This window comes from Cenococcum geophilum (genome assembly GCF_001692895.1).
Source record: "Cenococcum geophilum 1.58 unplaced genomic scaffold K441scaffold_29, whole genome shotgun sequence".
Classification (NCBI taxonomy): domain Eukaryota; kingdom Fungi; phylum Ascomycota; class Dothideomycetes; order Gloniales; family Gloniaceae; genus Cenococcum; species Cenococcum geophilum.
The window spans coordinates 1657698-1679226 of NW_027137587.1; the positions used below are offsets into that span (position 1 = coordinate 1657698).

The window sequence follows — 21529 nt, forward strand, 5'->3', positions numbered from 1 at the left end:
TATTAATATCTTAATTTTTTCTTTAGCTATACTACTCGTTTTCTTTACTTATTATAGTAATAACAATATTCTTAGCTTATATCTATAATTTACCTTAAATAGTAATATGCCTATTCTTTCTTATAGTGTTGTATTATATATAAACTATATAACTAGTAATATTAATACCTAATTATTATGTGTATAATTAATATAATATCTTAGATACTATTCTAGCATCTAATTTAATCTTTCCGTTTATTTGTCCGTCTGCGGATAATATATAGTAGAAGTTACTGCTCTAACTCCTTATTCCGCTAAGAATACCTTTTAGAATACTGCGATAAATCTTAAATCTCTATCTAATATAATCTTATTTAGTGCTCTATGCCTTATAAATACTTCTTTAATATAGATTTTAGTAATATCTTCCAACTATAATATACCACTAAATGTTATACGCTCTTATACTTTTATAGCAAATATACTCCTAGTATAAAGTTTAATATATCTATTTTTATAACTATATCTAGTCCTAGTTAATAGATTTTAAGGATTAGCTCCTAGGTAAATAACTCCTTAAGTTTCTTAAATAACTTCCTTTATTTATCTCCTTATACCTATAGTTTCTCTTTCTTTATAAGCCTAGTAAATAGTTTAATATTCTTTAACTACTATACTATAAACTTCTATAGTAGTTATAAACCCCTAAAAATAACCTTAACTACGTTATATTCTCTAATTCTTACCAACTTACTATAGCTTTAATTTTCTTTAGGTCTATACTAATATAACCTAGTTTAATAATAAATTTTATAAAATCGGTCTTTCTTATAAAGAACTTATATTTCTTAATTATTACTAGTATCTATTCTTCCTATAGTCTCTTTAAGACCTATTTAATATGTTCTCTATATTTTTCCTTGGTTATTAAATAGATAATAATGTTGTTAAGGTATACTATAATAAACTTATTAAGGTATTCTCCTAATATACTATTAATTCTCTTTTAAAATGTTATTGGTATATTTATTAACCCAAATTATATAACTAATAGTTTATATAGTCCCTCCTTTAACCTAAAGACTGCCTTTTATTTATTATCTTCCTTAATTCTAATCTAATAGTACGTCTATCTTAGATCTATCTTTATAAAGATTTGCGCGTTACCTATCCTATCTTAAATTTTGCTAATTAAAAGTAAAGGATACCTATCCTTATAAGTAATACTATTTAACTATTTATAGTTAATATATAGCCTAAGTTTTCTATTCTTCTTTAGTACGAATAATACTGGATAACCTACTAATAACTATAATAGTCTAATATATCCCTTTTATAAGTTCTCCTAAATAAACTCTTTAAGTATTCTTAACTTCTCTTAAATAAGCTTATAGGTTAGAAAGAACCTTAGACTTATTCCTAGTTTTAACTTTATCTTATAGTCCTATACTATATAATCTACCAGCTTTTTACTTTCTAGACTTTACAGTTTCTTACTATACTTATAGTATCTCTTTAATATATAACTTAAGCCTCGCTTAGTTTCTTTATATATTACTCTAACTTAGTACTATATTAACTTAGTTTACTATTATATCTTATAGCATTAAGTATCCCTAATATTAACCTAACCTATAATCTAATTAATCTTTAGGTTATATTTCTATAACTAAGGTATTCCTAATACTGCCTTATCCCGTCCTAATAGTAGGATATTAAAAGACATCTTAATTTATTTTCCTTTAATAGTTATCTAAATAGGTCCTATTTTAAGGTTAATAATCCCTCCTCTATAGGTTATTAGATCTCTTAAAATTATAACTAATAGGTAAAATTATTCCTTTTATCTATAAGGTAATCCTATTCTTTTTACTACTACTAGTAAAATATGGTTCCGTATTACTCCACTATCTATTAGTACTTTAAACTACTAATCTTACTAATTAACTCTTAAATTTAGGTATTGTTCTTAAATTCCTTTAAGGGTTTAAGGCTCTACTACTAGCTCCCTCTAGTCCTATAGGCCTTTACTTTTTTTAACTATTAGCTGCTTAATCCTTATGCACTTAGCTTACTTTTTAGCCAATACCTAGTTTACTTTTTATCTTTAATATACTATAGATATATATTCTCTAGGCATTTCCACTACTATTATCTATTTAAGCATTCTTCTATAAAAAATCTTTTTAATTAAAGTATTAAGTCTCCTAACTCCTAAACTTTTATTAAATGCTATCTATATATATACTTAGCATTCCTATACTATTACTCTTCTGGCGCCTAATATATTCTTATAGGGTACTTCTAATTCTTTTTTTTGGACTCTTATACATATTATATATATCGTCTATATATACAATCTATAATAGCGTATAGTATACTAAGTGCTTTAGGTTAACTCTTAACTTGTCTTTATCTTTAAGTTTAAACCTTTATTATATTAATCTAAACGTTATAACTTTATTTATAGGTACTAAGATTTGCCTCTTACTTTTTTAGTCCTCTAATTATTCCTCTAGATCTTTTAATATTATAATTAAGGCTCCCTTAATATAACTTATTGCTTTTTCCATAATAGGGTAGTTTTAAATAACTCGCTTATCTAACTACATATAGAAATTTTCCTACTTATTATTATATCGTTGCCTATACTACTTTTAGTATAGCTGCTAGAGTATATATGGCTTATCCTTAAGGAAGTATCTTCTTATTACTATATTATAATAGCCCTTTATATATCGTTCTTTATACCTAGTAGGGATCCCTAAATCCTCTTTATCTTCTAGTTTAGTAAGCTACTTAGCTCTTAGTATACCTACTTTAGGTCTATTAATAATTCTTTATATAGGTACTCTATCCCTTATATAACCTAGTATACTAATTTTCTAATCTAGCTTTTATTCTTATTATATAAAGATTCTCTGTCTAAATTCCTTTATAGTTTTTTTTTGCCTTATAAGTAGATTCTTAAAGTCTTCTTACTTTTTAATCTTAGTTTATTTAATGGTCCTTATTTATATCTAGAATTCTTAGTCCTATAGGATTTTTAATCCTAAGCTTACTTCTTTCTTAAGCTTAGCTCTAGCCTTAGTCTAACTAGGCTTCTATAGTATTTTTATCTCGTCTTAAGAGTCTTAAATTTTACTTATCTCGTCTTAAGAATCTTATGCCTTTAGGAAACTTCGTCCTAAGCTTATTTATATATTACTAAACTAAGCCGTTGCTCTACTCTATTAGTTATTATCTATTATAGGTCCTTAAGCTTACCTTATCTTATCTTAAGAATCTTAGTTATCCTTTATTTTATCTTAAAAATCTTAAGCCTTTAGCCTTTTGCCTTTATTAAGTGCCAAAGTAGTTTATTATCCTACTTCTCTTACATCTTATAAAGCGATAGACATCGTGTTTAGTAGGGTTTTAATCCCTATTAATATTCCCTATTTTATAGTGGAATTATCTTCTACCTCTTTTATAACATCTTTAAGGTCTATATACTCCTAGTAAGCTACCTTTATTACCTTATTATTACTAAATATTTTGCCTATATTAAATTTATCGTCCTTAATATCCAATCTATAAAATGGTTTGTTAGTTTCTCTAAACTTTACTAATTTTAGCTATTATAGCTAATAGCTTACGCTATACTTAGCGTCCTTATAAATTTAGTATACGTTATTATAATAAAACGCGAAACTCTTAATTAAATATTCTTTTATTCCTTATAGTATATTATTATCCCTTTATACGTATATATTATCTACTAGTCTTATTCCTTTTACTATATAGTAACTCTAGCTACTTTTATAGTCTTTAATATAATAACCCTATTTTCTATAATTTATATAAGCTTCTTCTTTAAACTATTTTTCTTGCTATAAAGTCCGCCTAAATATCTTTTGCTACTAAGATTCCTAGTTTAGCCTTTACTTCTTAGACCTTTAATTACTTAATCCTTATCCTTTGGGTTTCTATAGTTGTTTATTCCATTTTTTATTTTCTTTAGTACCGCTTAGGTCTATTAGCTCTACACTATACTATAGTTTTTAACTTTAACTTTATTATTATATGCCCTACGCCTTATATAACTATAAAACTCTATCTTAACCCTTCTTAGTTTACTCTCTTTAGTAAATCTTATTATTAATTTTAACTACTTAATTAATTAATTCCCTAAGAGTATCCGTATCTTTTATTAGAATAATTATATCCTAGACTTTTACCTTAAATCCCTACTTATACTATACCATAAGCATCTTACTATTCTATTTAACCTATATTACTAATATTTAAAACTATATCGTATATTTAATTGTTAAAGTCCTTTATACTAAGTTTTAAAGCTTTCTTTCTGCCGTAGTGGTTACCTCTAGGTCTCTAAATATCTACGTTAATTGTTTTATAAACCCGCTCTAACTTAAGAATATATATTATACCTCCTAGTTAATAGTTGTTATGCCGTATTCCTATACCTCCGTAAGGTAAGATTTAAACCACTTAAGTACTCTTCCTGTTAAGAATAGTCCTATATAAACGACTTAATCTATAGGCGTCCCTAGTTTTACTCCTTCTTATATAACCTTAAAGTGCATTTATATAAGGAATCCTTTAAGCTTTAACTTCTCCCCTAAAAATTGCTTAATTAAGGGTAACTTAACCTTAACTGTTCTAATTCCATTAATTCTTTTTTTAAGTATCCTATTATTGTCTATTAATTAATTAACTATTTCCTATAGCTGTCTAATAGTAATTAGCTAAGAGTTAGTGTCTACTATACTAGTATTGTTACCTAATCTTAATATAGTTACTACCGTTAACGGCGTTATGGCTATTGCTTTTAGTGGCATGTTATTTAGCTTCTTTTACTATAACCTTAGTAGTAAATGTGTAACGAAGCCTTATAGGAAATACTACGGTAGACTTGTTAATGGGCTAGGTATATAGGTATAAAATAGCCGACAACGTAAATATAACTAGTGGAGTAGTTACCTAATAGATTAACTCTAATTATATTCTAAGATTTACTATAAAGAAGAGAAACTATCTATAGAGACCGTGTGTCCTTAAATATATAACTCCTCCCTATAGTAAAGGGTTTAGTACGTTAGTATATTAGTACATTAGTATATCGCGTTTCTATATTCCTATATTCCTACGTTTTAAACTTATAACATAACTAGTTATATAACTTGGTTACCCCCTATTCTATAGCTTAATCGGTTCCAATGCCTCCCGTACTATCTTAACTAACCCATATATGTCTTTCCTTAGTAGTTGTACTACTGCCGATATAAGGTCCGTAACACTATTATTCTATTAATTAGATTCCCTATTTATATCCTTACCTTATAATATATAATTAATTATAAGCGCTTTAAGATAACTTACTTTAAATATAATAGCTTACTGCGAATTAATTACTTTTAAGAATATCTTACTATTAACTATATATTTCTTACTAAGAACTCATACTTTAATATTTTATAATACTAATAGGACTACTATAAGAACTAGCTAGCTTTTATTTAATTTACACTTAATATATTAGCTATACCTTTTATAAGTAATAATTATTAATAACTTTTTAATAATTAGCACTTTTAATTATAAATAAATTGTAAGGGGACTTTATAGATAGGGGTTATAAAGCACAATTATAGAAATAGAATAGATTATAGAGGAGACGAATTCTTAAGGAGGTAAGGCCTTTAGGATTATTAAAACTATATATTATAGGTATATATCTTTAATATATAACTAATGGCTATTTAAGGGGTATCTGGGGGTTATCCTAAGGGCAACCTAAGGTGACCGCAATAATATCCCTTATATAAATATAATTAAGATAAATAAAGTTCTTTATAAGCTACCGCTAAAAGGTATATTTAATAATAAGGAAGTAGATAAGTTAATAAGAAAGTTTTATAAAAGGGTATCTATTAAGGAAGCGGTAAAGCCTAGCTTACTACTATGGGTACTATAGGGGCCTCTACTTAGGTAGAAGACAATATAATTAATAAAAAGGAAGAGAAGCCGAAGGGATAATATATAGCTATTAAGATTAACTATAAGACTAAGGTTATTAGTGAAGAGTAATATAGGTAGCTTTTAGTAAGGTATCCTATATCTGCTCTTCCTTTTATAATACTATACCAATGCTAAGCCCTTTTATTTTTAGTATATAAATGTACTAGAGCTTTAAGGAGCTCTTAGAGCTAAACAGTTTACTAGCTAGATAGACTGGATTTGAGCTTAGATCTACTCTACTCTAGTCCAAAAAGATCACTAAGAGGAAGGCAGGATTGGGATTAGAAAGAACCAAGTAAAAACTTACAAATTATAAAGAGCAGCTGATGAAATCTTCGATATGGCTCTGCATGATGACCACAGCTCGCAGTTTCGCCTTTGGGCGGGCTAGCGGTCTATTACACACGCCATAGTGGTGTTCTATATACAAATCGTTAGTTCGCAATATACTGGTGTGCAGGACAGACTGTAAAATCATGGGAAATTGGAGCTCCAGGGTGAGCCTTCCGTTGTTACTCCTTTTTTTTACTGTTCATGATGCGACATCCGGCTTAAGGCATACCAGAGGCATGCCGTTCCGTGAGCAGTATAGTTTGCCGCCTTACTACTAAATTGGAGCTCGATTGGTGGAAAGTCAGATACTTATTAAAGTCTGGTCCCTCCCACTTGAAAAGAACATCCTTGGGGGTATTTTAAGGATGCAATGGGCCTGATAACATTGGGTGGAAGATACGGGAAATAATATAGAGTTTCATGGAACTATCGAGCAAGGGTGAAAGCAGCTTTGTAAAGTTCCCAAGAATTAGGGTAGGAATATACAACGGAAGTGATCGTAAGGTAATTGGACATGGCATTAGAGAGGATGGTTTGTTTGGGTGGCCAACTTTTGTTGACTAGGTGATGTTTCAGCAATAGTGAATTAATGCCATGAAATTCACAAGATTGGCTAATAAAAGTGAGCCAAGAAATTTAGTAGCTATACAGAAGGCCAATAAAAACACCGTACGATCGCAATGAAGGTATTTATTCCATCTTTGGTTCATTCTGAGACATACTACCGGTTTAAATGAGAGAATCAGCTAGTAAGCTGCATTTGTGTTAGGCAGCAGCCGAAGACAAAAATTTGCTCTCAAAATAGATGAAAATGAGATTAGATGTCGCGAACCAGGCGAGCACCAGCCCAAACATAGGGATAGTTGCGTTGATACCAGTTGACACTAGTTTTAGGTACCATAAGTGACCTAGCCGCGAAGATCAAGCGAGTTTACTCACAAAGTCCTACGGCCTGCGATTCTCGGATGGGTAGCCCATGACCCGCCAAGTGCGATGTTGTGTTTTCCATCAAAGAAATCAGCTACAGCGAATCAGTTTAGGGGTACTCCAAGAAAAGTACCTGAAAGATACCTGTGTAGCCTGGATACAAATCCATGGCCTTAAATCCCTCGTAGTTTTCCAATACAGTGCTAGTCCATTCCCACACTCCTCCCATATCCCCCTGACCGGATAGTCTACCACCGTTCTGAGTGACAGGAACTGGGTGCCAGTGTTTGAAGCCAACATTCGTTCCTTCCAGATTGATGAAGATATCACGCAGCTTAGGACTGGATACTGTGTTGGAGAAGTTTGTTGAGTACTGCAATGGCGGCGACTCTTCCACACCATTATTGACCAAGTGACTGCAAATATTAGAAGATGGATAGAATGGGGGATTATAACGAACTCTACCTATTCACAGCTGGTATAGTCCTTCCAAGGGCTTGTTCCACTTCTTTCAACTTCATCCGATCCACGTAGGAGTAGATACTCCGGACTTCCTCCATGGTCGGAATGCGTCCCCCCATCCATGTTGCGCAGCCAATAAGCTCGTCATAGGAAGCTGTCACAGGCCATTCAAAAGCATATTCTAGAGGGACAGCTCCGAACACCGTCCTTACGTATCTGTTTTGAACGATGCCGTCGGTATGTCCGTTGCTGCCATTAACGGGAGGTACGTTTTTGTTGCCATCTCGGCAACCCACAGTATAAGGAGTATCACACCAAGAGGCTGGAAGAGCCTTGGACTCAGTCTGCGTCAAGTAGTTTGCGTATTCTCTGTTTGTGATAGGCCTGGCCTTTGCGGAAAATGAACGGACATGAGCGCTGCGTTTCGGCTTTTCATTATCCCATCCAAAGTAGCGGTCAGGGCCAGAGTCCGTCTCAGGATCATCGAGGCCGAGTATAACATCTGTCTCTGGGATAATGAACCAGTCATTTGGAACAGCATTCATAGAGGACTGGTGGGCCAGAGCCTCAAAATCTGGAACGGCAGTGCCGGGTGGAGACGAAATTTTCTCACTTTGTACGAGCATGTAAAGAAGTGTTTCCAAGTGCATAATTTCATGTTCATAACCAATCCAAAGCGCTCGTCCAACACGACGATTTGTTTGTGAAATTCCAGATTCGTACAACTTTCTGACTCGCTCGCGGACTGCATGCTGAAACTTCAGAATATCCTCTATCGGAGGCCAGCTGTCTGGGATATCACTATGTGAATGGCACAATTCTGGATTATCCACATCTGGGTCGATACCACGCTCGAAGATCTGGCGATAATAACTTGGATTCGTGGGTTTACCGTGTGTTCCATGGGTAATGTGGATATCCAGAAAGGTAGGGATATGACCTAAATAGAATATGCAGACATTGCGAAGCTTAATTGGCTTAGAAAGAAGCTCTTCTTTTGGAATCATGTCCCGCGTCACAGCGTCCCACGCAACCCAAAGTCCATCCCAATCAGACATAGTGGGAACAGGCCTATTCGCATATGCCTCGGGATAAAGAGGAAAATACACCCGTGGTTTGGACACCAGATGTAGTCCTAGAAAAGGTGTTATCGAATGTCCAATTTAGTACCGGAGTAAAGCTGACATCGGAAAGAAATGACCCGAGATATAAACTGATATTTCGGTTTAAAGGGCGGGAAAGACGAAGAGGAGAAGGAAAAAAAAACCAGGAGAAGAAAAAAAGAGAGTTTACCATAGTCTCCTTTCTTGTTAGTCCACCTGGAACCTTCAACGAGACCAGTGCTCTCCCATAGCTGCTCCGTCTCGGAAGCAGAATATTTGTAGCTCTCTTCGATACGGATTTTCTCTCCTCGAGGAATGGATATATCATCAACTACAACATCAAGTAAAGGAGAGACGAAAGCCTGATGACACCCAGCCTCTTCATTAAACTGCCCAATCACCTCCCATTCACCTGGCTTGAAAGCGTTTGTCTGGCCCAAAATTCGGTTGGCATGAGAGAGGCCATTCAGGATAAACTCATGGGTGAAATTTTTCTTATCGTTGTAGGCATGGAAAACTCTATCTGGATTTTTGCAAGCATCAATACCAATTAACATTGCGTCTCCAAGCTGAAGTGCATCGCCGAATCGGCCTAGAAAAGCCTTTGCTTCATGTCTTTTGAAGTTGCCGATGCTTGAGCCAAGCCAGAGAACGGTCTTAGGCTTGTTGCTGATTTCAGGAGATGCAAGCCAATTCAAACCATCATCGTAAGTGCCATATAGACCGAAGCACTTTACGTGCTGATAGCCGCCGGTTGGAATGGCAGAAAGAGTTCTCTTCAACTCATCAAGATCGAGGTCGAGAGCATAATATTCAACATTTCTTTCAAGACGTTCAACGGCTTGCAGGAGAATGCTGACTTTTCGGAGATTGCTATGCGAGTATTAGTACCGTGGACTTCCACCACTATCAGTCCTGTCAATATCCGGAAGGCAGGCTCCTACCCGCTTCCAAGCTCGATGATGATGGACCCGGGCTGAATACGTTGAGCAATTCGACCCGCGTAAGTCTCTAAAACCTCGATCTCCGCATTTGTGAGATAGTACTCCTCTAAGAATGTGATTTTTTCAAAGAGCTTCAATCCAATTTGGTCATATAGTAAAAGAGTTGGTAAAGTTTTCTCCCCTCCATGCTCAGGTCGAAGCCCTTCTCGAATGACGACGAGGGTGTCGAACTTGCCGGGGGCGTGTCGAATGTCAAGAATATTGATTCCTGAGATTGAAGCAGTGAGCTTGTTTTTGTTGGCAGTCTTCTGGCCAACCCCAGGTAGAGGTGTTTCAATGGCCATTGTGAAAGAATGTGGATATAGAAGTATTGCGTGCTTGACGACGCAGATTGCACGAAGCCGACGGAGTATTTATGGAAAGTAAATTAGACGAGCCGTGATTAACACAGTGTATATGCCGAAGGGCCGTTCGGAAGATGCTGATAAGCATTCGTCCACAAGGGGGGCTTGGGTTACTGCGAACGGAGCAGTCACCCTCCCTGCTAGTATAGTTTTCAAAATAGGCGAGGCCTTTGATAAAGCGCTACCCCGCAAACACGCCGGCAGGGGAGCGTCTGACGTGCTCGCGCAGCCTCTTTTAGTATGCCAAGCATGGATTAGAAATATTTCAGCTGAGATATCAGTGGAGCTGGGTATCAACGCATACAATGGTCGTCTGTGGTGCGAAGGCGTGTCCCCAGAAGCTTTGCCTACATAGGGTAGATCTGTAGGAAACTCCACCTACTGGATTCCGAACACACTGAAAGTGCCTCGCATCTGCCCATCTCAGATGACGTTGAAGACTTGCACAACGAGCACGGATGCAATTACCGCTCGCACCTGGCTTCGGGAGATCGTGGACAGAGAAAAGAGAGCTTCATATGGTCGAGCTATGCAAGGGCAGGCAGACCACTTGGGGAGAAGATTATCGAATCATTGCCCGATACTGCTTGCCGCTTGTGCCTCCGGGGTTAGCCGTCTGTGGAATTGGTCTCTTGATTTTAGTGGCGTGTGGGGTGCAGCAACGATATCGTCATGAGCAGCGCCGGACAAGGGTTGACAAATACAGGGGGGTAACACGTACGGGCAGACGCCCTCCCTGCTAGTATGCTAGCAGAATAATACAGCCCAACCATTTTGCAAGGGCTCGCTTATTTTGAAACATACTGGCAGGGAGGCATCTGCCCTGTTCGTGGTACCCCCTTGTACGTTTTGAACCGGGGTGCCAAGGATTGCTGTAAGACGGAAGCCGACGTTTATGGTGTTACTGTGCGTGTAGAAGCGCAGAACTTGCGGTCGAGCGCGCGTGGGATTTTGACTCACGTCTTTGAACTTGCCGTTCTACCTACTTCCTGGAGCAATGCTCTGATCTTGGAAAAAGTCATTTGTAGTTATCCCGAATATTTCGTAATCAAGGCCCCATGGGTTTAGCGGCCGCTACGGGCTTATGGATCGGCTGGGTGCCCAGGGGGCGCCCCTGGAAACAAAGCTGTTCAACCAATCTCTCAACACCAAGTCCAGCTATCTCAATCTAGCTTACAACTTTCCCTATGACTCAGAAAGAACCCTGGCTGACTTCGCAGAGCTGGCATGAGCCACTAAAGGAGAACAAAATCCGACTCATTTAGCAAGTTATCGATCAAGGAACTGTGATTAGGAAACATTATCCTTGAAAAAATATGAAGATTGAATCCATACCTTAATCGGTATCAGATAATCGAGGGACAGCGGTAGCGGGACACCCCTTAATTGATACACAGACACCCCCCAATTGATGCGCGGACACCCCCCACTGATTGAGTTTAGGTCCTCCCTAATTAAGTTAGAATATCACGTGAATTTAAGTTGTTTGCATCTGCATCGCGAAAATCAAATTTACCTTACCTATTCCCACCCCAGCCTCTAACTGTTAAGCGCCTCCGCGGCCGCCCGGCTGGCTCTGTTTGCGTTAATACATCGACTCGTCACGAGCCATCAGCATTCGAACAGAATACCGGGTATACTACGCGTGGGTATGGTCGCGGGCGCGGGCGCGGGTGCGGGTGCAGGCGCGGGCGCGAGTGCGGGCATACTCACAGGCAGTTCGTAGACATCAAGCAAAGGCAGCAGCACCCAAATAAGTTCATGCGGCGCCTCGCAGAGTACCCGTGCCGCTGTCGCGACCCACTTACCTCGTTACCGAGGTAAGTGCCGGCCAGCTCAACGAGTAGAGCCCACCTCAACGTCAGATTTGCCAAGACACCCAAATACTATCAATATTCTTATTATATATTATTAACGCCATGACTACTGAGTATATTCGCGTCGAAAATAAGATCTAGGAGGCTCTTAAAGAACTCCAAGAGTCTACTAAGCCCAATGTTGCAGAGGCTGCGCGCCGACACGATGTTCCTAAATCATGCCTCCGCGCTCGGTGGAAAGGACGTTAATCGCGTTGCGAGAGGCCTATAGTAGGTAGAAGGCTTACTAACGATTAAGACCTTGCTCTTTGTAGCTATATTAATTACTTAGATTCCTTATATACCGCCGCTTAACTACTAATAATACGTTCTGCAGTAAATTAGATCTTAAATTAAGCTAACAAAAATCCGGATTAGCCACCACCTCCTATTAGCTCTTACTTTGTTAAACGCTGGCTTAGCCGCCACCTAGAGTATTATAAGCGTAGGTAGAAGATAATGGAGCTTAAGCGCACAGCGGTACACGAGCTAAAGGATATTAAGGCGTAGTTTTATTAATACCGCGACATTATAATTAAGTATGCAATTATGCCCATAGATATATATAACTTTAATAAGTTAGGATTCCGCGTTGGTATTAGTAAGAACTAGTAGATTATTATAAGGGAGCCTTATTAAAAAGCTTATATCTCTACAGATACAAATCGCGAGCTAGTTATTATAATAGAAACGATAAGTAGTAACGGAGTTAATCTACTACCTATAATTATGTAACGGAACCTTATAGCAAGAACTACAATGGGCTCGTTATTGGGCTAGGTGTGTAGGAAATGCAAGTACAAAAGTCAACAACGTAATAATAACTGGTGGAGTGGTTGCCCAACAGATTAACTCCAATTATATTCTAAGAATTACTACTAAGAAGGAACTATCTAGGTAGGGATTAAGGGTCCTTAAATACACAACCGTACTCCTATAAAATCCTTCTTATATATAATATACGTCTTATATATAAGGTACGTAAGTTCCTCTTATTTCTTTTATTTAATACGTAGCATATTATATAACCTTAGTTACCATTTCTTATTACATAGTTCTATCGGCTCCATTCTAAACCGTGCCTAAATTAACCAACTAGCTTCTTCCGTCTCTTCTCTAAATAGTCGTAATATTATACTTAAAGCGTCCATAATACCATCTCCCTCCTCTTTATCTTTATCCTTAAAGATTTAAAATATCTCTAAGTCGTTTACTAGAGGTGTAATATCTATCTAATTAATTTAGTTAATATTATTGCTCATTATGCCTAAAGCAATTTCTTCTTTACACGCCCAACGTTGTGCTCGCACTATTGCTGCAATATTATCTCTTAGTAAGATTATACTGTCTCCATATTCTCATTATTTAAAAGAGGGGTTAGTTTATATTACGTTAGCGAACCCATCTTCGCAATAACCGTCCTCTTACTTAGAGTGTACTAAAGCAAATATTTGTTCGTCCTATAACGTTCACTCTACTTCTAATGCTAAATATACGCGACCTATTACTCTTAATAGTCGTCTAGTTCCCTAATTAATTTATCTTAGGGTTTCGTATTTAATCTACTACTGCGCAGCTAGATAGTAAACTATCGCAAGCCCTTATTAAGTTAAAACATTCCCATAACGCAGAACAGAAGGCCCTAGATACTTAAATTATGGCATCTACTTATCTGCTTTATCTTAAGAAGGTTTATAAGAAGGTCTATTTTAAGGAGTAAAAACTTATAAAATAAGGTCTATAGGAACTAGGTAATAAAAGAACGGATTCTCTTCTAACAGAGAAGGAAATAGATCTAAGTAGTTCGGTAACTGCTCTTCTTAGGTCCCCCTTAGATAACTCGTTCTTTAGCGATTCTTTTTTATTAATACTATCTAACCTAATCTCTTCCAATACTCCTGTACCTTTCCTATAGCATTCTTTAAATTCTCTAGTAGCTCCTAGGTAGTCTTAATATAGCCTATCTACTTAACCTTATACTATATTTTATCATTAATGTCCTTATAATTAATAATCTTTAAAACTTGCTATTTATCTTCTTCTTATCCTCTATATATATCTACTTTATAAACCGGTGGCTTAACATTCCTATATACTGGCTCTAGTATTGCGATATACTATATAGGGTAGATCTTTATTTTAGCTAGTAGGTTTAACTTAAACGTAACCAATGAAATCCTTTATATAATTTTAAAAGGTCCTAGTCTAATATAGTCCAATTTCTTACTTAGTTATTAACTCTTAAAATTTTTATATAGTAGCCATACTTTATCTCCCTCCTTAAGATCTGGTCCCTTAGATCTCTTAGCATTATAGTACTTTTTTATTCTCTCTTGTACTTTCTTTACTAATTCTATAAGGTCTATATAAAGATTTATTAATATCTTTATTCTCTCTTTAGCTGTACTACTTATTTTCTTTACTTACTATAGTAATAATAATATTCTTAGCTTATATCCATAATTTGCCTTAAATAGTAATATACCTATTCCTTCTTAAGGTGTTATATTATATGTAAACTGTATAACTAGTAATAGCAATACCTAATTGTTCTATATATAATTAACATAATACCTTAGATACTATTCTAGTGTCTAATTTAACCTTTCCGTTTAACTATCTGTCTATAGATAATATATAATAGAAGTTACTGCTTAAACTCCTTGCTTCGCTAAGAATACTTCTTAAAATACTGCTATAAATCTTAAATCTCTATCCGATATAATCTTGCTTAGTGCTCTATATTTTATAAATACTTCTTTAACATAAATTCTAGCGATATCTTTTACTAAGATTTCTTCTGTGTATGCTATAAAGTATCCCTACTTCGTAAGCTTATCTACTATTACTAAGATCACGTCATAATCTTATTTAGTAATAGGGTCTTTTAATTTTAGCAACTTAACAATAAAGTCCTATAATATAACTTCCTATAGTCTCTCTAGTATTTTAATAGGTTATAGCCCTCTATATAGCTTATACCTTATCGGTTTATTCCTTTAATAATCTAGATACTTTTTAGTAACCTTCCTAGCTATCCTTTAGATTCTATTAATAATATACTCCTTTTAAAGTCTTAATACTAAGCCTATAGCTCTATTATATCCTTAAGTTAGTCCCTTATAGAAGTCCTCCACAAACTGCTCTACTATACTTCTTAGGATATACTTTACTTTTCAATTTTTGTATATATCCGTCTATAGATCTTCTAGCTATACTTTTAGAATTCTTTATACCCAAAAGCTTTCTAGTATCTTATAGACTTTCTCTAGTTCATCATCTTCTTAAGTTACTACGATTTTCGGATAATTATACCTAATCAATCCGTCTATATCTTTTCGCAATAAAGCCCCTAATGGCTTTTCCTTATTTTATAGTTTAGCTTTACGGCTTAGAGTATCTACCCTCATATTATCTATACCTCTAGTATACTAAATCTCGAAATAGTATTCTATAAGTATCTCTACCCATCTAACCTGTCTTCGGTTAAGTTCCTTTATTATTAGGAATCCTATTAGGTTCTTATAATCCGTTTTAACTATAAATAGTTTCTCTATGCCTTGTAAGAATGCTTTTTATTCCTTTAATACTATAACTATACCTAATAACTCTTTGTTATAGATGTTATAGTTTAACTCCAGTAGTATTATCTTCCGACTATAATATGCCACTAGGTGCTATCCGTCTTAATGCCTTTATATAAAGTATGCCCCTAGTATATAGTCTAATACATTTATTTCTACAACTATCTCTAGTCCTGGTTAATAGATCTTAAGAACTGGCTCCTAGGTAAATAACTCTTTAACTTTCTTAAAGAGTTCTTTTTGCTCTTTTCCCCATACCTATAGTTCTTCTTTCTTTATTAACCGCGTAAATGGCTTAATATCCTTTAACCACTGCGCTATAAACCTTTTACAGTAATTATAAAACCCTAAAAATAATCTTAACTGTATAATGTTCTTTAGTTCCTACTAATTTACTATAGCCTTAATCTTCTTTAGATCTATACTAAGTTAGCCTAGTTTAATAATAAATCTAATAAAATCAGTCTTCCTAGTAAAGAACTTATATTTCTTAATTACTATTAGCATCTATTTTTTTTATAGTCTCTTTAAGACCCATTTAACGTGTTCCCTATATTCTTCCTTAGTTATTAAGTAGATAATAATATTATTAAGATATACTATAATAAATTTATCTAAGTATTCTCCTAATATATTATTAATACGCTTCTAGAATATTACTAATACATTTATAAGCCCAAATTATATAACTAATAGTTTATATAGTCCTTCCTTTAACCTAAAAGCTGCCTTTTATTTGTTACCTTCCTTAATCCTAATCTAATAGTACGCCTATCTTAGATCTATCTTTATAAAGATTTGCGTATTACCTATCCTATCTTAAATTTCGCTAATTAAGGGTAAAGGATACCTATCCTTCCTAGTAATGCTATTTAACTGTCTATAGTTAATANANAGCCTTAGTTTNCNATTNTTCTTTAGTANAAATAGTACTGGATAACCNGCTAATGANTGCGATGGTCTAATATATCCCTTTTATAGATTTTCCTAGATAAACTCTTTTAACGCTTTACCCTCTTCTTTAGTAAGCTTATAGATTGAAAAGAACTTTAGACTTATTCCTAGTTCTAACTCTATTTTATAGTCCTATGCTATATATTCTAATAGCTTTTTACTTTTCGGTAACTATAGTTTCTTGCCGTACTTATGGTATCTCTTTAGTATATAGCTTAGTCCTTTTTCTATTTCTTTATAGGTTGCTCCTACTTAGTATTATACCAACTTGGCTTATTATCACATTTTATAGCATTAAATATCTCTAATATTGACCTAACCTATAATCTAATTAATCCTTAGATTATATTCCTATAACTAAGGCATGCCTAATACTACCTTATTCTGTCCCAATAGTAGGATATTAAAAGACATCTTAATTTGTCTCCCTTTAATAGTTATCTAAATAGGTCCTATTTTAAGATTAATAATCCCTCCTCTATAGGTTATTAGATCTCCTAAAATTATAACTAATAGGTAAAATTACTCCTTTTATCTATAAGGTAGCCTTATTCTCTTAACTACTACTAGTAAGATATAGTTTCGCGTTACTTTACTATCTATTAGCGCTTTAAACTACTAATCTTGCCAATTAATCTATAAATTTAGGTGTTGTCCTTAAATTCCTTTAAGGGTCTAAGGCTCTACTATTGGCTCCCTCTGGTTCTATAGGCCTCTACTTTTCCTAACTATTAGCTGCTTAATCCTAGTATACTTAGCTTACTCTTTAGCTAATACCTAGTTCGCTTTTTATCTTTAATATACTATAGACATATATTTTCTAGGTATTCCCATTACTATTATCCATCTAAGTATTCCTCCGTAAGGAATCTTCCTAGTTAAAGTACTAAACTTCCTTCCTCTTAGATTTTTATTGGATGCCATCTATATATATATTTGGTATTCCTATACTATTACTCGTCCGTTATTTAGTATATCCTTATAGGGTATTTCTAATTCTTTTCTTTTAGATTCTTATATATTTCGCATATATTGTCTATATACGCAATCTATAATATTATATAGTGTGCTAGGTGCTTTAGGTTAACTCTTAGCTCGTCTTTATCCTTAAGTTTAAACCTTTATCGTGCTAATCTAAACATTATAACTTTATTCGCAGGTATTAAGATGCGCCTCTTACTTCTTTAGTCCTCTAAATGTTCCTCTAGATCCTTTAACATTATAATTAAGGCTCCTTTAATATACATTATAGCCTTCTCTGTAATCAGGTGGTCCTAGATAACTTTTTCATTTAACTATATATAAAAATCTTTCTACTTATCATTGCGTCTTTACCTATACCACTTTTAGTATAGCTGCTAGAGTATATACGGCTTGTCCATAAGGAAGTATCTTCTTATTACTGCATTATAATAGCCCTTTATATATTGTTCTTCGAACCTAGTTAAAATCCCTAGATCCTCTTTACTTTCTAGTTTAGTAAGCCACTTAGCTCTTAGTATGCCTGCTCTTAGCCTATTAGTGATTCTTTATACTAGTGCTCTATCCTTTATACGTCCTAATATACTAGATCTCTTATCTAGTTTCTATTCTTGCTATGTAATAATTCTTTGCCTAAACTCTTCTATGGTTTCTTTTAGTTTGCGCCTTGCGCTCTAATCCTTAAAGTTATCTTACTTCTTAATCTTAGTATTAACTTTTTAATCTTTAGTCTAAATACTTTATTTAACTAGTAAATCCTCTAGGTTTATATATTCGTCTCCCAGTCTAATTACTATTTATGCCGTAGATTCTCTAATCTATAAAGAAGCTCCTTGCCTTTTATCTATGGGTGTCCTAATTTATACCCTGAATTCTTAACCCCTTAGATTCTTTAATCCTAAGCTTGCTTCTAACTTAAGCTTAGCTCCCGCCTTAGTCTAACTAGGCGTTTGTAGTATTCTTATCTCGTCTTAAAAGTCTTAAATCTCACTTATCTCGTCTTAAGAGTCTTATACTTGTGGGAAACTTTATCCTAAGCTCATTTATATAGTTCTAAACTAAGCTGCTGCTCTACTCTATTGGTTTCTGTCTGTTATGGGTCCTTAAGCTTACCTTATCTTATCTTAAGAATCTTAGTTATCTCTTATCTTATCTTAAGAATCTTAAGCCTTTGGCCTTTTGTCTTTATTAAGTACTAAAGTAGTTCGCTATCCTACTTTTCTTACGTCTCGCAAAGCGATAGATATTATGTCTAGTGGGTTTTTAATCCCTACTAATATTCCTTATTCTATAATAGAATCATCCTCTACCTCTAGTATAATATCTCTAAGGTCTGCTTGCTCCTAGTAAGCGGCCCTTATTGCCTTATCATTATAGAATATTTCGCCTAAGTTAAATTCATCGTCCTTAATATCCGATCTGTGAACTAGTTTATTAGTTCCTCTATATTCTATAGGTGCTAGCTCTTATAGCTAATAGCTTGCGCCGTACTTAGCGTCCTTATAAATTTAGTATACGTTATTGTAATAAAACGTAAAACTTTTAATTAAACACTCTTTTATTCCTTATAGCATATTATTATCCCTTTATACATATATATTGTCTACTAGTCTTATACCTTTTACTATATAGTAACTCTACCCACTTTTATAATCTCTAATATAATAACCCTATTTTCCGCAATTTATATAAGCTCCTTCTTTAAACCATTTTTCTTGTTATAGAGTCCGCCTAAATATCTTCTGCTGTTAAGATCCCTAATTTAGCCTCTACTCCTTAGACCTTTAATTACTTAATCCTTGTTCTCTAGGTTTTTATAGTTTACTCCATCTCTTATAGGCTTTTTTAGTACTACTTAAGTCTATTAGCTCTGCGCCGTACCATAGTTTCTAACTTAGCTTTTATTATTACGTACTCTGCGCCTTATATAACTATAGAACTCTATCCTAGCCTCTCTTAGCCTATTCCCTTTAGTAAATCCAATTATTAATCTTAATTACCTAATCTATTAGTTCCCTTAGGGTATCCGCATCTTCTATTAGGATAATCGCGTCCTAAACTTTAGCCTTAAGTCCCTATTTATACTATGCTATAAGCGCCCTATTATTCCACTTTACTTATATTACTAGTGTCTAGAACTATATTATATACTTAATTGCTAAAGTTTATTATATAAGGTTCTAGAGTTTTCTTTCCGCTATAGTTGTTTCTTCTAGGTTTCTAAATATCTGCGTTAGTCGTTCTATAAATCCTTCCTAACTTAAGAATATAAATCGTATATCTTAGTTAGTGGTTATTATTCTATTTACCTATATCTCTATAAGGTAAGGTTTAAACCACTTAAGTGCTTTTTCTAATAAGAATAGTCCTATATAGGCTATCCGATCTATAGGTGTAGGTAACTTTACTCCCTTCTGTAAGACCTTAAAATGCATCTATATAAGGAATCCTTTAAGCTTTAACCTCTCTCCTATAAATCTCTTAATTAATAGTAGCTTAATCTTTACTGCTTTTATCCCGTTAAGTCTTTCTTCTAATACTATATTATTAGCTGTTAGCTAGTTAACTATTTCCTATAGCTGTCTAACCGTTATAGGTTGCTATAAGTTAGTATCCGCTATACTAGTGTTACCTCTTATCCTTAAAGTAGTTGCTACCGTTAATAGCGTTATAGTGGCTGCTTTTAGTAGCATATTATTTAACTTCTTATATTAATACTATAACTAGGTAGTAATTGTGTAACAGAACCTTATAGTAAGAACTATAATGGGCTTATTATTGGGCTAGGTATATAGGAAATATAAGTATAAAAGTTAATAACGTAATAATAACTGGTAGAGTGGTTGCCTAATAGATTAACTCTAATTATATTCTAAGAATCACTATTAGGAAGGAACTATCTAGGTAGGGACTAAGGGTCCTTAAATATACAACTATACTCCTATAAAATCCTTCTTATACATAATATACGTCTTATACGTAAGGTATATAAGTTCCTTTCATTCCTCTTGTTTAATACGTAGCACATTATATAACCTTGGTTACTATTCCTCATCACATGGTTCTATTGGCTCCATTCTGGACTATGCCTAAATTAACTAACTAGCTTCTTCCGTCTCTTCTCCAAGTAGTCGTAATATTGTACTTAAAGCGTCCGTAACAAATTATACTTACGGGCGCATAGTTCTTTTACTAGTGGTTTAAGAATTTAGCCCTTCCTAACCACTATCTATTAGGCCTATTAAAAATAGGCTATTTAAATAATAAATTAGCTTTTAATTAGCTTAAGTACTTTAACGTATATAGTTCTTAGCGCTAGTTAGGTATATATAGGCTCTTAATTTTTAATAGCTACGGCTCTTACCTTATGAAGGAGTTTATTAAGTATTACGATAATTAAAAGATTATACTATTTACCTTACCTCCGCATATAAGCCACCTTTTGCAGCCTCTTAATGTTATTGTATTTTAGCTGTATAAACACCACTATAGTAAGGTAGTTAAACAAGCGATATAAACGGGCTGCACCAACTTTAATAAAGTTAAATTCCTTTATGTAATTAAATTAATTCATTACCAAACATTTAAATTAAGTATAATTAAGTTAGCCTTCTGGCAGGCAGGCCTCGTTCCTTATAACCCTTAAATTGTCCTTAATTCTATACGTAAGGCGCGTCCTACTACCCCCCCCCCTTTACCACCTTATAAGCCACCATCTACATCATATATACTAAGATCTTTGCGTATAGTTTAGAAGAAAGTTTTACCGCTAGCTTAGGAGGTATATAAAGATAATAAGGAGGCCATAGATATCTTTATAAAATTCGTAAGAGGTAGTTTAGTAAATATGCATGCACGACTATAAGCCGAACGCGAGCTTGCAAATATATAAGCAGCTACTAGAGCTTGTCAGCAACGCCAAAAAAGTAACAGAAAGGTTGTACAGAAGGGAGGGGTTATATATACAGCAAATGC

General features: G+C 34.3%; 1 protein-coding gene across 1 annotated transcript; it reads right to left on the reverse strand.

The window, feature by feature from the left end:
• Nucleotides 1-6828: 6828 nt before the first annotated feature.
• K441DRAFT_639111 (uncharacterized protein) lies at nt 6829-10203 on the reverse strand. Its single transcript, XM_067646566.1, has 6 exons — nt 9776-10203; nt 9022-9704; nt 7732-8863; nt 7411-7682; nt 7279-7360; nt 6829-7223 (listed from the first exon to the last, which is right to left on the reverse strand). The coding sequence occupies exons 1-6, from the start codon at nt 10117-10119 to the stop codon at nt 7157-7159; spliced, it is 2580 nt and encodes an 859-aa protein (XP_067502542.1). The 5' UTR covers nt 10120-10203; the 3' UTR covers nt 6829-7156.
• Between the last annotated feature and the right edge of the window lie 11326 nt (nt 10204-21529).